The following is a 16281-nucleotide window of genomic DNA, read 5'->3' on the forward strand; positions in this document are numbered from 1 at the left end:
GGTATCAACCTCATTAGTAAAAATAAAAAATAAAATTAAAAGAGCTGAATGCAATGTGGTATCTTGAATTGGATCCTGGAAAAAAGAACAAGAGAAATTGGAATAATCAGGTGCTGTCGAGTCTGTTTGAACTCACAGCGACCTTATGTACAACAGAACGAACCACTGGCCAGTCCTGCAACATCCTCACAATCACTGTTAGGCATGAGCCCATTGCTGCTGCCACTGTGCCAATCCATCTCATTGAGGGTTTTCTTCTTTAACGATGACCCTTCACTTTACCTAGCATGATGTCCTTCTCCAGGCACTGGTCTCTCCTGCTAGTATGAGAGATGAAGTCTGGCCATCCTGATTTCTAAGGAACATTCTGGCTGCACTTCTTCCAACACAGATTCTTTTGTTCTGGAACTCCATGGTACTTTCAATATTCTTCTTCAACACCCGTAACTCAAATGCATCAATTCTTCTCTTATTCACTGCCCAACTTTCACATGCACATAAGGATATTGAAAATATTATGGCTTGGATCAGGCACATTTCAGTCCTTAAACTAGTATCTTTGTTCCTTAACACTTTAAAGAGCTCTTGTGCGGCAAATATGCCTAGTGCAATATGCCTTTTCATTTCTTGATTGCAGCTTCCATGAGTGTTGATGGTCAATCTGAGCAAAATGAAGTATTTGACAACTTCAGTCTTTTCTCCATTTATCATGCTATTTATTGGTTCAGTGGTGAGGATTTTTGTTTTCTCTACATTAAGGTGCAACCCATATTGAAGGCTGTAGTCTTACATTTTCATCAGTAAGTATTTTAAGCCCTCTTTGCTCTCAGCAAGCAAGGTTGTATCATGTGCATATCACAGGTTGTTAATGAGTCATCCTCCAATACTGATGCCACATTCTCCTTCATGTAATTCAGACTCTCAGATTATTTGCTCAGGGTACAGGTTGAATAAGTATAGTGAAAGAATGCAACCTTGGCGCACACCTTTCCTAATTTTAAACCATTCAGTGTCTCCTTGTTCTGTTCAAATGACTATCTCTTGGTCTATGTACAGGTTCCTCATGAGCACACTTAGGTGTCTGTATTACTCATTTTCTGCAATGTGGTCTGTAGCTTGCCATGATCCAAACAGTTGAAAGCCTTTGCATAGTCAATAAAGCACAGGTAAACATCTTTTTGGTATTCTCTGCTTTCAGCTAATATCCATCTGGTGTCAGCAATGATATTCCCCATTACAGGTCCTCGTCTGAATCTGGCTTAAACCTCTGGCAGTTCCGTGTCAATGTAGAGTTGCAGCCATTTTTCAGTTGACTGTATTGACCATTGTTGGTTTCTGAGTTTCATCATTATGTGAAGATGTTAAGAAGTTGGTAAAAAAAAAAATTTTTTTAAAGGAAACTCTGTACAATGTTTTCAAATTTCTTTACTCCTAGAGAGTATTCAAAAATAAAAGCTCATTTAAATTTTTTTTTAAAAAACTTTAAAAAGGAAAAAAAAAAGGTATGTCCAAAATCTGAGACTGACGTTACCCAGGTGACTCTGAGTGAGGAGGCACTTTCCTACCTCTGGTGATGGTAACCCGGGAGAACCCGTATAGTCTCCGAGGAGTGACTGATGGGTATGAACCACCAACCATGAGGTTCAAACTGACATTGTGATCCAGTGTTTATCCTATAGCACCACACCAGGACTCCTAGGATACAAATGACCCTTTCTGTGATTTGATTTCCTCATAGGTAAAATGGGAATAGTAATAGGATAGTTCTAAACTTTCCTAGCTGAAGATAAGCCACAAGTCAATTTTAAACATCATAGGGAAGAAATTATACACCCGTCCCATACACACCCTCCTTTCTATAGTATTTCTCCCATGATTTCCTAAGACATATTCCCACCAATTACCTTTGTGGTGTTGTTAAGTGTAGTCGAGTCAATTTCTACTCATAGCCACCCTGTATAGGGTTCCAAGGCTGTAAATCTTTAAGGGAGCAGAAAACGCCATCTTTTTCCTGTGGATTGCTGGGCTTGAACCACTGACCTTGTGGTTAGCAGTCCAGTTCTTATCCTATAAAGCCATGTTGTTCTTGTTGTTATTATGTGCCATGGAGTCAGTTCTGACTCATAGCGAGCCTGCATACGGTTTCTGAGGCTGTAAATCTTTACGGAAGCAGAAAGCCTCATCTTTCTCCCATGGAACAGCTGGTAGTTTCAAACTGCTGACCGTGAGATTAGCAGCCTGGTTCATAACCAGTACGGTACCAGAGCTCCTTATAGAGCCATAGTACTCCCTAATTATCTCTCTTTAAACTTCAGAAATCAGACAAACTTGGTATCTTTCTCTTCTCCCCCACTTTACAAAGTAGGAAGCTGAGACGTGAATGGGAATAAGCATTGCTCAAGACCCCACAGAGGAACATGACTCAAGTTGTGTCTGTAGTTTATCATGCTGTCTTATTCTTAGTGAAGGAAGCCAAAAGACGCCCATGAGTGTCCACCAATGAATGAGGAATCCAATCAGTGCTCTCCTTCCTGGCCCACCCACCCAGGGATGCTTTGCTCAAGGACCCACAGGAGTGGAGCCCCACGCTCCAGCGGGACACAGCATCCAACACTCACCTTGTAGAGCTTGGCCAGCTTACGGTTGGCTGCATCCTCCTTGGCTGTGTCCTCAGTCCCTGGAGGTAGAGCCGGCTTAGTACCCAGCACCTGCGAGAGAGAGAGATGGAGGGTGGTGAGAAGGGGTGGTGTGAGCCCCAACAACCTCCCCAACCCATGGGGAGCTCAAGCAGGCAGAGGCCACTTGGGTACCTAAAGCATCCTCCAAGTGGGGCAGGATGCTTCTTCAGCTCCTACGGCCCCTGTTGTGGGAGCTCAACTAGGTCTATCTTCCCTGTCACTCTCCCTGTCTCAGGAGCTCTGAGAGGACACTGAAGCGCCTCTGTCATCAGGCAGTAAAAGAAGAGAAACCCTGTTGTCACTGAATCCATTCTGAGTCACAGCTACCCACTGTGCTACAGAGGAGAACTGCTCCACAGGTTTTATTGCCTGCAATCTGTGTGCCAGCAGTTACCAGGCCTTTCCTCCACAGCGCATCTGGGTGAGTTTGAAGGCTGGTGAACCTTTAGGTTAGTAGTAGAAAGCACACTGATGGTACCACCCAGGGCACTTAAGGTATTTATTTCCTCTTTGGCCTTCTAAAAACAATTATAATGACAATGGTAACTATAAATACTTAATTAACACCTTCTACCCATGCCCTTGTTGTTGTTGCAAAGTGTCATTAAGTTAGTTCTGACTCATAGCGACCCTGTATAGGATTTTTGAGGATCAACTGGTGGGTTTGAACCAATGACCCTGAGGTTAGTAGTCCAGTGCTTATCCTACAGTGTCACACCAGGACTCCACATGCCCTTAAAAGACCTCATTTAATCCTCATTCCCCCAAAAGAAAGAACAGATTACCATGCCCATTTTACAGAAGAGGAAACTGAAGCCCAAAAGATGAAGTCACTTGAAAAAAATTGCACAGCTATTGGGTGACTAAGTCAGAATTTGAACTCATATCCCTGTAACTTCAGAGCCTCTCTTTACTTCTTTACTCTGGGCTGCCTCCAGCCTTCACAGCCCCAACTATTGCCCCTCCCAGGCCATTCTTGGTGTCCAATCTCCATGCCATTATCTTCACCTCTCTCCAAATACATGGTTTATTTCAGTTCTTCCTAAAAACCAAACAAATGGAATCCAAGTGGCAAGGTGGTGAGTTGATGGTCTTCTTTACTGATACGGGTCAAAGCAAAATGCCTGGGAGTTAACTAAGTGGGCCACAAACTATCAGGACTGGTGAGAGAAGAAGAGCAGTCTGGGTCTCAGCTGTCTCTTTCTGAACTGGCTTACCCTCAGGGAATGCTGAGACCTTCCTTCTCAGCTCCTGCCACAGGATCTGGCCTTCCCTCCCAACTGGAGGATGTGGCTCACAAGTCCCAGCACACACCTGGGTCCTCAGATCCAGCCCAAATCTCAGGGGAGTCTGGGAGTTGCCCAGGAAACTGCTCTCTCCAATTCTTAAATAATTCCCACTTAGTAAAAAAACAAAACAACAAACTGTCCATCTTTCTGTGCAGCCATAATGGTGAGCAGGCAAATAAACATACTGGCCAATGCTCTAAGGGCATCAGTAATACAGAGAGGAGAGGCAAATGCCCCGTTCTTATCTGGCCGTGGTCCTACATCATCTGGTTTCTAACTCTGACGATGAAGCATGGCGACACTGGCAAATTTGAAATCACTGATGATCAGAGTTGGGGAAATTGTGACAAGCCACAGGCAGGTGTGATGGTGAATGTGATGTGTCACCTTGGCTAGGCTATGATTCTCAAGGAGTTTGGCAGAAGGTCTTCAATACTATGTTGTTGTTAAGTTCCATAGCATAGCTGCCTTCGATTTAGTGATCCAATTGAAAGGGGAGTTTCTTTGGGGGTGTGGCCTGCCTCCACTGCTGCTGTATAACTGTATGGTGTAGCTTGCTCTCTCCTTGACCTGCACTCTTCATGTCCTCTAGCCTCTGATTCTTGGAGTGTTGTTGTTAAGTGCTGAGGAATCAGTTCCAACTCATAGTGACACTGCCTAGAGTTTTAAAGGAGCAGCTGGTGGGTTTTAACTGCCGATATTTTGTGGTTAGCAGTCCAGTACTTCTCCTACAGTGCCACACCAGGACTCCTGCAGTAGTCTTCAGTTTACTGCCTGACATGCAAATTTTGGATTCACCAGCCCTTGGAGGCTTGTAAGTCAGCAGAGGTCTCCAGCCTACCACAGAACACACAGATTTGGGACATTCCATGGCCCACAACTGGGAAAGCCATTTCCTTGAAGTAAATCTCTCTCTTTGTGTCTCTATATAGATACATACATATCCATCTATGGAGTCTTGGTGTGGCGCTGTGGGTTAATGCATCAGACTGCAAAATCATCTGAACTGCAAGGGCGGTAGTTCAAGCTCACCAGCTGCTCCTTGGAAACCCTATACAGGGTCACACACACACACATAGATGTATAGACAGAGAGAAAGAGAATCCTGGTGTAGGGTTGGAGGATAAGTACTGGACCACAAGGTTGGTTTGAACTACAAGACAGCAGTTCAAATCCACCAGCCAGTCCTCGGAAACGCTATTTAGGGTCACCATGAGTCAGAACCGATTCACCAGTACTCGATGACAGTATAATATATATCTATCTATATCTATATCTATATTTCTGTCTTTGCTCTTCTAGGGAACCCAGACTTGACAGCAGGTTAGATAAGTGTGGAGTGATCAGCCCCAAATTGGATGTGAAATTCATCAAGGAAAGTGGCAGAGTATTCTGTTCCTGTCTAGTCAGTTTCGATTTATGGTACTGATGATCTCAGTTGGCAGCGGGGCCACAAGGAAAGAAGATAAAAACACACAGGAGGGAACATCTTGGGATTCTTTTTCTAGGAATGTAATACATGCATGCAAATAAAATGCCTCAAAGGACAAAAACAACCTCCAACACAACTGTCTTAAAGAAGAGAAGAAACACTTACTATTGGCCTCAGAATTACTTGTTGCTGGAAGACAGCTGTGCACATCCTGTCCCTGTGCACAGCCCCACCCCACACCCCTGGGTGTGACCATTAATTAGTACCTGGAGCATTGCCTCGGGCTCAGCATCCTCCTCAAACACATGCACTCGAGCCCGGCCACTGCGCTCATTGTCCCGGATGCCCTTAGACACCTGTGTTGCCTTCAGTCTCTCAAATCGGTTGCTGCTGGTGCCACACCATTGGTAAATATCCTGTAAAACAAAGATCCCATTTAGGCAGTGCCACAAATATCATCTAAGCCCCCTAGTGTCATAACAGAAAGAGAAGACAGTGAGGATGGGTGTATGTAAGTATCTCTTATTCTGTTTCCTTAGGTGAGGGCTAGCCCTTTATGTCTGTATATACACACCGAGTGTGGTTATTTTGTAAAATCTATTGAGCTGTATGCTCAAGATTCATGAACTTTTCTGCATGTCTACTTTTCTTAAGCAAAAAGCTAACACTAGAAATATGCGTTTATATTTACATAGCATTTTTGCTACATGTATATATGCTCATGACGTTTGGGGTGGAATGTTTGGCCATGTATATTTGCAGGTGGACATTCATATGAATTTGTGAGGTGAATGAGTATACAGCATCAAGCATCTGTGAAGTGGGTCATGTACAAATGTGTGTGTGTGACAATTATCGGTGTACCATATACATGTTTGGATCCCTAAACACACCTAAGTCTATGTGTTTATGCACTTATTGTGGTTCACATGGTCCATTCATGGTGGCTAAAAGCCTACAGTTTTTGCTTATGCCAGTGACACATTTATAAATGTCAACTGGTACACAACAGGTCTAGGAACTCAAGATGTCAGGGAACCTGTATGCTAATTGGATTCACTGAGCACATGGTGAGTACCTGAAGTCTGTGCATTATGTGTATGATGCACTTGAGTCTAACAAGCATGCTGAGCACATCTGTGTAGGGGTCCTTGCAGATGTGTCTGCCTCATGCATGTTTACACAGTTTATGCTCTATGTGCATATGCACATGACATTTGGGGTGGAACGTTTAGCCATGTACATTAGCAGATGCGAATTCGTGAATTTGTGAGGGGAATGCATATAAAATGTCAAACATCTGTAGACAGTCCTGTAAAACTGTGCATGTGTGAACATATATGTACCATACACATATGTGGCTGTATCCATCAGGGAAAGGGCAGGACTCACGTTGCCCAGGTCCAGGATGAAGCAGTCACCACTGTTGAAGCTCTCCCATGATACTGGCACCTCCGTGGCACGGACCACACGTCGCCCTTTAACCTGGAAGAGTCTCTGCACCACCACTTCATTGGGTACCACGTGCTTGAATCCTGATGCCACACCTCCTTTCTGTAAGATCAAAAAGACAGAGTCAGTCCAGGGAGGCAAATAGGAGGGAGAGAGACAGGACTACACAGAAGGTAACCCTGCCCTCTAGACCAGAGGCATTCTGGCAACTCACTGATTCCAGTCAACACCAGACTTTCACTCATTAACTTGTTGGAGCTTAGAATAGTCATATCCCCATTTCAGAGATGGTGACTGATATTGAAAAAAGGAACACATTTTAACAGGCTCACATAGTTAGTTAGTGACAGAACCACAGGTTCCCACGCATTCCCACTTCACTCATAAAGACCTCCAGAGCCACTTTCCTGGGCCCAAGAACTGCAAGCATCCCTATCTCAAAACAAGCGTTTTCTCAAAGCATTGTTCTCCAAAATATTTCATAAGCCAAGGGTTCCGTGACCAAATAAGCACAGAGAACGTGTTTTACTCACCACTCCTGACTGATACACAGTGCGCATGAACATAATGAAGATTCAGGAAATCTCTTTGACTAAATCTGTTTGTCTTTGTTTTACACAGCATTTTCCCAATTTACTGGGTAAGAAACCACTTTCCCAATCACGCCCAATCTGCAGCTCTGGAGTTCAGTAGAATCCACCTTGAAAAGTGCTCATCCAAATCTTTCCATCTTTCCAGGCTCTAGTCCTCCTCTAGGAAGTCTTCTCAGACTGCTCCAACCCACACCATGTCTCTTCATCCTCCCATGATACCACATCAGCCCCACCCAACTGTGTCTTAGAAGCAGCAGCTGGACTCATGGGTGGTACAAAGAGTTCATAAACTCAGCTGCTAACCAAAACATTGGAGGTTCAAGTCCACCCCAGGGTATCCCAGAAGAAAGTCCTAGCAATCTATTTCTCGTAACCTGAGCCATTAAAAATGATATGTAATACAGTTTTGCTCTGACACACTTAGGGTTGCCCTGAGTTGGGAACAACTCAATGACAATTGGTCTGGTGGGTAAGGGACAGAGCATCAGCCTAGGACTCAAGGACTTCCTGTCACTGTAATGTCGGTGACCTTGGCTAACTTTCTTTCCAGTCTCTAAGCCTTAGGGCTCTCCTTTGTGAAATGAAGAAGACACAATCCTCTACTCTGCCACCTCTGCACCTGCCACCAAGACAAAGGAGGGGTTTTCTCAACACTGCTCCCCAGCCCCTAGACCCCAGGGCTGTCAAATCAGAGCTGACAAGGTCCTTCAGGAGTTCCTCATTGGACTCACGGATGAACTGAAGCACAGAGAAGTGGTTTATTCCAGGATTCCATCAAGGGTGGGGCAGAGCCAAAGCTCAACACCTCGGCTCCTGCTCCCACTCAGTGCTCATCTCCCTGCTCCATGCATCATGAGGGCTGGGCAGGGGGAGGCAGAATGGTTTCCTCTAGGGCAGAAATGCAGCCACACAATCCAGCCCCTCTTTGCAGAGGAAAGCTACATCCGATTTTCATATCACAGGCTCAACGAGAGCAAGAGGCAAAGGGAGCCAATTTAAATAGAGTGCCTGTTCTATGTATGCATATATCTGCATACATACATCAGGTCTGAGAGGCCACTGAGGCCTGGGATGAATAAACAGAACAGAGGGCAAAGGACATCAATGGGCTGGTAATGGGAGGTACAGAGGGATGGGAGGAGAGACACGGGGTCCTGGGAGCCAATTACTCGGAGGAGCAGCTGGGGAAGGGCAGCCTGGACTGAATTAGTAATGACAGCAACAGCGGACACTTACTGAGACCCTGTGTCTGGAGCAGGACACATGCTTTACATATATGTAGTCCTTGCAACTAGCTCACCAATTAGGGGCTCATTACACCACTTCACATGTGAGGAAACTGAGGTTCACAGTGGGTAAGCACAGTGCCCAGGGTGACTCAGTTGACAGCAAGGTTGGGTTTAACCCCAAGTCTGCCATTCCAAGGTCCCTCAGCCTCACCCAAGTCTGTGTGCCCATGGACTTCATTTAGCTGCAGGTAAAAAGGCAGAGGATTGAACAGCTTTTCCAAAAGGTGCTGGCAGGGAACACCAGCGGTTTCCACTGATTTCTCAGAGATGAGGAAATGGCAGACAAAAAAAGACCATTAATTTTTTTCAATGCCTTTCAAATACTTTACTTGTTCAAGCCTACCTTTTAATTTTGTTTTTAATAAGTAGAAATGTTCAAAACAAACAAACAAACAAAAGGGCTGTTTTATGAAGTAAATCTCAACTATATGAACGCTCTCTATGTGAATTTATTTTTTTTTTAAGAATACTGAAATTCTAATGATTGTTGCCAGGAGTTTCTGGTTAATTAACTACTTACTTTAAGTGCTATCAATTTAAGACATTGGACTGGAAAAGATTAGTTAACAAATAGAGTTAACAAAAACTACATTCGTTTTTTTTAAAAAGCTGTTTTTTTGTTAAATGCTATCGAGTAGGCTAATATGCCAGAATTCAAAGTCATTTGAACTGCAATGTCGTTGGTTCAAGCTCACCATCTTCTCCTTGGAAACCCTATACAGGGTCGCTATGGGTTGGAATCGACTCGACAGCACTTAACAACAACAATCAAGTCAGTTCAGATCTATAGCAACCCTGTATAGGGTTTCCGAGGAGCAGATAGGGTTTGAAACGTAGACCTTGTGGTTCAAACTGACTGTGGTCCAGCGCATTATCCTACAGTGCCAAAAAAGTTCATTAACAAAAATAAAGACAAACTTAGGATCATTCCCACCCGTCCATACACAGAGTAGACAGGATGGGCAACTTGGACATTGGCTACCCAAAATGAGGGGGCTACAACGGCAAGAAGTGACTGGCTTGCAAGCTTTCAAGGAGGAGCCTAGATCCAGAGGGTGTGGAGGAAGGTAGAATCTCCACTGAGTAGTATCCAATCTGTCTGGACGTGGCTGATGAAAGGAGATGGGGATAGGACTCTTGTGATACAATAATGAAAAACTGTTATCAGGAATGATTGTGAGGGTTGGAAATGTAAAGGTGGACATTTTGTAGCAGAAAGAGAACAGTGATTGACTTTGCAGTCCAGGAGCGGAGGTCCCTGGAACCATCAAGGAAGAAGAGCGGAGTGCAGGACCCTACCCAGAGAAACAGTGACGCCAGAGATAGAGGCAGAGACGATAACGTGGAGAGATGGAGCAGCTGGGACTCTAGACCCAGAGAGGGAGAAGGACTGTGTGCTGAAAACCGGTGGGGGGAAGGCTTGCAGGGTATACCCTTTGGTTGACTGATGATACATGGAGGGGTTTGTAACCATGGCAATGAAATGATATATGATAGGATGAATGTAAAGCTAATGTTCTCCCATGTAAACTACCACATAATTCACAATAAACATTTTAAAAATAAATAAATAAAGGCAAGCTTTTAGTGGATCTACACAAGCCAGGAGCAAGAATTTAATTAATCCTTTTTTTATATACTATTGTTACTATAATCTTTATGATTATTTGATTGTTGCCTTTAAGTGTCTGATCATTAGCTGAGTAGAGACTGGTATTACATTTTTTAACAAAATTTCACTTTTCAAATGAACGTAATGTTGAAAGCGAGAGTGGAGAGAGAAATGGTACACTGTCGCATTGTTGCTGATAAGAGTACTCAAGTTGGTCCTGGCTCATAGTGAACCCTGCATAGTTTCCAAGGAGCAGCTGGTGGATTTGAACCACTGACCTTGCCATTCAACCTAATCTTATGATCGAGTGTTTACTGTGCAGCATCACACCAGGATGGGGATTATCTTCAGGGGTAGAATTATACTTCTAAATTTTTTTTTCTAAAACCTATACTTAGCAAGTTGTCAAGAACTTCATTCTTCTTGGATCAACTATCAACACTCGTGGAAGCAGCAGTCAAGAAATCAAACAATGTATTGCATTAGGCAAATCTGCTGCAAAAGACCTTTTTAAAGTGTTGAAGAGCAAAGATGTCAGCTTGAGGACTAAGGTGTGCCTGACCCAAGCCACGGTATTTTCAATAAGCTCACATGCATGCGAAAGCTGGACAGTGAATAGGAAAGACCGTAGAAGAATCGATGCTTTTGAGTTATGGTGTCGGAAGAGAATATTGAAAGTGCCATGGGCTGCCAAAAGAACCAACAGATCTGTGTTGGAAGAAGTGCAGCCAGAGTGCTTCTTGGAGGCCAGGACGACCCAACTTTGTCTCTCATATTTTGGACATATTGTGAGGAGGGACCAGTCCCTGGAGAAGGATATCATGTTTGATAAGGTGAGGGTCAGAGAAAAAGAGGAAGACCCCCAAAGAGATGGACTGGCAAAGTGGCAGCATCTATAGGCTCAAGCGTGGCAACAGTACTGAGGTTCGCCCAGGATTGGGCAGTGTTTCGTTCTGTTGTACACAGTCACTATGCGTCAGTACCGACTTGATGGCACCTAACAACAACATACTTAGCAATGTTAGATTTTTTTTTCTTTTAAAATAGTTTATATTGCTTATATTATTCCTATAACCAGAAAAAGAAAAAGGGGAAGAAAACTATATGGAAAATAATGACCAGTCACTGGAGAAGGATATCATGTTTGGTAAGGAGGAGGATCAGAGAAAAAGAGGAAGACCCCCAGCGAGATGGAATGGCAAAGTGGCGGCATTAATGGGCTCAAACATAGCAACAATTATGAGGTTGGCCCAGGACTGGGCAGTGTTTCATTCTGTTGTGCATAGGGTTGCTATGACTCGGTACTGACTCGATGGCACTTAACAACTACAACAACAACAATAGTTATAAAACAAACACACCAACACTGGTCCTCTCCACCCTATAAACTCAGGGTACCATATCTAAGAAATGGGAGGAAGGAAGGGAGGGGAGGTTCTAGTGAATCTGTCATTTTCAGATTGTATTCCTTGGGTCTAGGGGCTCCTCGGTTTCTGCCTGGTCCTGATTTCATTTGATAAAAGGGCTTCAAATAACCCAATCCCAGGGGTCTCGAGGATTCCGTCTGAGACTCAATGCCTTTATCAGATGGACCTGAACTGCCATGCATTGAGCTTTACTTGAGGGTTTGGGGATAAAAGCCAGCTAGGCCAGGCCCCATGACAGCCCTTTGGGGAGGTACTGCAGCCCCTCCCTGCCTGGCCCTTCCTTCTCCTCCCAGACTCCCTTGACACACAGGACAAAACCAGCTCTGAGGAGGAGGCTTTCACAGAAACAAGTCTTGCATAACAAGCCCTGCTCCTCAGGGATCTATAATTGATGAGGGCACCAGGCTGAGAACCTTAGGCTAGGCTTGCCAAGTGCGGGGGCAGCTGGAGGATTTGCAGAAGGTAGAAAACAGGACCCGCCTTGGACCTCAATTTCTACTACAAGTCAGAGTCGTTTGGAACTGAAACCCCGAGTCTAGGGTCAGGTGGGGATCTCACTCTGGGATGTTTCTCAGAGTGTAGTCTAGAAACACCTGGCAAAAATCACCTGGGGTTAGCTGGGTGGAGACTTGCTAAACATGCAGATTCCTATGCACCCCACACCTAAGCTAAGGTCAAAGACCAGGGATTCTTGAGACGTTTACTCTGAACCCAGCTCTGTGCTAGACCCTCTATACACAGGGGCTTCAGAATCGGCAGAGTCAGCTTGCATCCCAGTTTTATCTTCACTAACTGTGGGACTTTGGGTCAGTTGCTTAACTTCTCTGTGCTCCAACTTTCTCCTTTATAAAACAGGACCAATACTACAAAGTATCTGACAGGGTAAAAGAAGTTCTATGGGAAAAGGAAGAGGCCCAGCTGGACACATAGGAAGTAGTATATGAGTGCTAAGTGATAGGCACCATCTGCTAGTTAGTTGTATGAGATTAAGCAAGCGAGTTCAACCCTCTGAGCCTCAGCTTCTTCATCTGTGAAACAGGGGTGAATGCGCCAGACTGCAAAGCCATTTTAACTGCAAGGTCAGTGGTTCAAACTCACCAACTGCTCCTCAGAAATCCTATACAGAGTCGCTATGGGTCAGAACCGACTCAACGGCACTTAACAATACCAACTTTAAAGACTCAGAACTAAATGAGATCATGTAGTAAAAGCCCACTGTTCAGTAGCAGTTCTGCTTATCCTTATTTATTTCTAAAAATCTGTTCTGCAACACTAGTGTACCTGTTCTGCAGCTGATGATATTGTCCTTCTTGAATATGTGAGAAGAGTCCTATTTGTGATCAAAGTTTGATCATCAGACTATCCCCAAAGAAACAGGCAGACAAGCTTCTTCTCACCTGTCCAGGCCTGAACAGAGCGCAGAGTTGACCGCTATCCCTAGACTTCCACCTGTCACCCTCTGATGCACTGGATTGAGATTCTTTGTGATCCCATTAGGCTCCCTCACATTTGGGGAGCCTTCAAAGAGACCCAACTCCTTCATCGGAGCATCCCAGCACAGAGTGGGGGAACACGGGTCTGCACTGGAATGCTCTTGCCACTGCTTACTGGTTATGAACCCTAACTACCCATCTCCCAGGACTGCTGTGAGGCTTCAGTGGGGAGATGTGTGTGCCTGATACAGTGCCTGCCATACAGCAGCTACAATAAGCAGGGCTGTGGTTAGAGGAGCTCAGTTAAGTATTGTCTAAACGAATAAAGAATGGGAGGGCGAGTACAAACATGCAGAGGCACTGGACTTGCCCAAAGTCTCCCAGCAGTTAGAGACTGTGCTGTGGGAGCTGACCCCCCCATATGTTGGTTAAGTGCTCTTTCCACTCCCTGTCCCTGGACTTGCAAACAAACCTGGTCCTTCTCCATGCCAGCATCCTGGCTCCCAACTTCCTCACCGCTCCTTCTTTAAGGAACCAAGGTCCCAGACGTGAGACTGGGCAGCTAGTAGGAGTTCTGGAGACACAGACTAATAGAAAGAGGATGGGTAGGCTTTCAGGTAATCCAGCCTGGCCTCACCCTCCCAGAACTCAGGCCGGGTTCCCAGGCCACACCCTGCCTTCATTATCTCAGTCTCACTTTCCCATCATCCTATCCCCTGTGCCATACCTCAGTAAACAGGGTCACTGGGCCCACTGACTGCACCCTGGGGCCCAAGAGAGTAAGTGACCTCTTCTTCAAGTCCACAGGGAACATCAAGCAGCTCAGTCATGGCTTGAACCTTACCCTAGAACCCTGCTCATGAAAGGCAGATTGGTATAGTGGAAAGAATGCGAAGAGTAAAGAAATCTGGGTTCTAGACCTAGCTCTGACAGCAACATACTGTGTGACTCTGGCCACTTGCTAAACCTCTCTGGACCTCAGTTTTCAATCTGTAAAATGAAGGCTTTGGATTCTAACACAGAGGATCTCAGGCTACGAAAGTTTGTGGAAGCCACTATATACTGATAACACTTTTCTAAAGAGCAAACCCCATTCAAGGTAGCTTCCAGCTACCCCGCCACCAAATCTTCTCCCCTGCCCTGTATCGCAGGTACGACTAACTGATCCTTGTGTAAAAGAGAGGAAAGGGAGGCTCAGGAAAGCCAACAGGTATATTTGGTGGGGGTGAGGAGTGGTCACACAGCATATTGAACACAGCCTTTCAGGGTGCCTAGCCTACTTGGCTTTGCTCAGACCCGCCTAGCAGAGAACTTAGGGTAAAGAGCTCTGTGACCTCCCAGATGCTCAAGAGGTCAAGTTCAAGGGGATTCTAAAGAACAGAAGAGGGATGTGGCCAAGGGTAACCTTTCAAGGACCTAGCACAAGCCCCACTGTTAGCAGGGTCCTAAGAACTAAAGGACATAGAAGCAGAACTGGGCCCAAGCCATCAGGCCTATGAGAAGGACTGGGTTTCTATCTGGCAACTGGGTCTTGTGACCTTATGGGGGATTTTCTTCTGCCCATTTTAACTTAAGAAACCAGAAGCCAAAGAGGGAGTGTGGCTTGTCCAAGATCATACAGCTAGGAATAGCTCAGAACATAAACCCAGAACTGGCCCACTCCACAAAGCTGAGCTCTGAAACTACCCACACAAGGTGGAGAGACAAGTGGATGCCAGTGAGTCCTGCCATTGGGGCATCTGAGCAAGTGGGAAGTGACCCACCTTATATTTGAGACCAGACTTGAAGTAGCCAAGAAAGGTGGCTGACTCGAAACCCTGGACCTCACGGTGCTGCACAGCCCGGCCGTTCAGGTAGTCATCCAGCTGCACAGTGAAGATGGCGGCCGCCCCGCTCTCATCCTGGCTGCATTCATTGCCTAAGAGACATCAGAGAAGCATGAGCCTAGTTTCTTCAAACTATGGGATGTTGAGAACCTGGCAAGTGTCTGCCTTCTGTGAGCCTCAGTTAATCCACCTATATAATGGGGGAGGTAGAGGAGCTGGACTGCATGGTCTATAAAGGTCCTCTCATCTGCAGTACATGTTATCCTACATTCACCTCTCTTACCAGAGTCTTACTTACCCTCAAAGGTAAGGACTTACCCTCAAAGGTAAGGATTGGAGCATCAGTTCATTTCACACAGGGGGCAGGATGTATAGGTTTATACAGCAGAAACTCTGAAGGGGAAGAGGGCTGGCTGGAGCTGAGCCAGGGAAGCTATGGAGGGGTCCAAGGTCTCTGGGTCAGCCACAGTAACTCACAGAATCATCATCTCCACTTTACAAAGACAATGAGGAACTTGCTGAAGGGCAGACGGTGGTAAGGGGCAGAGCTGGGGATTGAATTTAGACTCCAAAGCCTGGAAGCCTAACCACTAACCAAGAGCCTGGCATGTGCCTGGTGCCCAGTAATCAGTTGGTCACTTTGGGGCCCTTCCTGGGCATCATGCCTGAGCATGATCTGAGCTTTACAAGGGCAGGGGTATAGGGCAGGGGTGGGATATGGGTTGGAGCAGGGGCTGGCCTCACCTAGCCAGTAGTGGAGGTCGTACTGCAGATTCCCATTTCTCAGCTGCACTGTCTTCAGAATGACATAGGCATCACCAGTGAAGAAGTCTCCATAAAGGTTGGGGGGCACAGGTACCAGGTCGAACTTCTCCACACGCCAGATCTGCAGGCCAGGCTCCTTGCCTGCCTTGAGGAACTCAGGGTGTTCCACTACCATACTGCTGGGCTGAGGGTGAGACAGGGCAAGGTATGAGCAGAGAGCTTGGCTTGGAGACACAGTGCAGCGGCAGACCCCGGGGCGCGAGGGAGGGTGGGTTCCAGCACCAAGAGCATCTCACTTGAGCCTCGGGCTCTCCTCACTCCTGAGATAAGCTACCCCTTTCAAAGTCCCTCTGTCTCGATGAATTATCAAAAAGGCTAGAGTTTAAGCTCCAAACCCTGTACCTTGAATGGCATTTGGATCTCTACTCAACTTTACATTTGTCCCCAGGGGTGGGGTGACAGAGAGCTCTACTTTTCTCCTTTCA

The 16281-nt window shown here is 45.7% G+C and overlaps 1 protein-coding gene across 1 annotated transcript in view; it reads right to left on the reverse strand.

Annotated features, from left to right (window-relative positions):
- GSN (gelsolin) overlaps positions 1–16281 on the reverse strand; it is a 40939-nt gene that overhangs the window by 23262 nt on the left and 1396 nt on the right. Inside the window, exons 2-6 of the mRNA XM_006865722.1 lie at positions 15776–15980; positions 14969–15123; positions 6792–6953; positions 5666–5815; positions 2619–2708 (exon numbers count right to left, since the gene is read on the reverse strand). Coding sequence (XP_006865784.1) covers positions 2619–2708; positions 5666–5815; positions 6792–6953; positions 14969–15123; positions 15776–15980 — 762 coding nt within the window. The remainder of the gene's footprint in view (positions 1–2618; positions 2709–5665; positions 5816–6791; positions 6954–14968; positions 15124–15775; positions 15981–16281) is intronic.

This window comes from Chrysochloris asiatica, unplaced genomic scaffold (genome assembly GCF_000296735.1).
Source record: "Chrysochloris asiatica unplaced genomic scaffold, ChrAsi1.0 scaffold00081, whole genome shotgun sequence".
NCBI lineage: Eukaryota > Metazoa > Chordata > Mammalia > Afrosoricida > Chrysochloridae > Chrysochloris > Chrysochloris asiatica.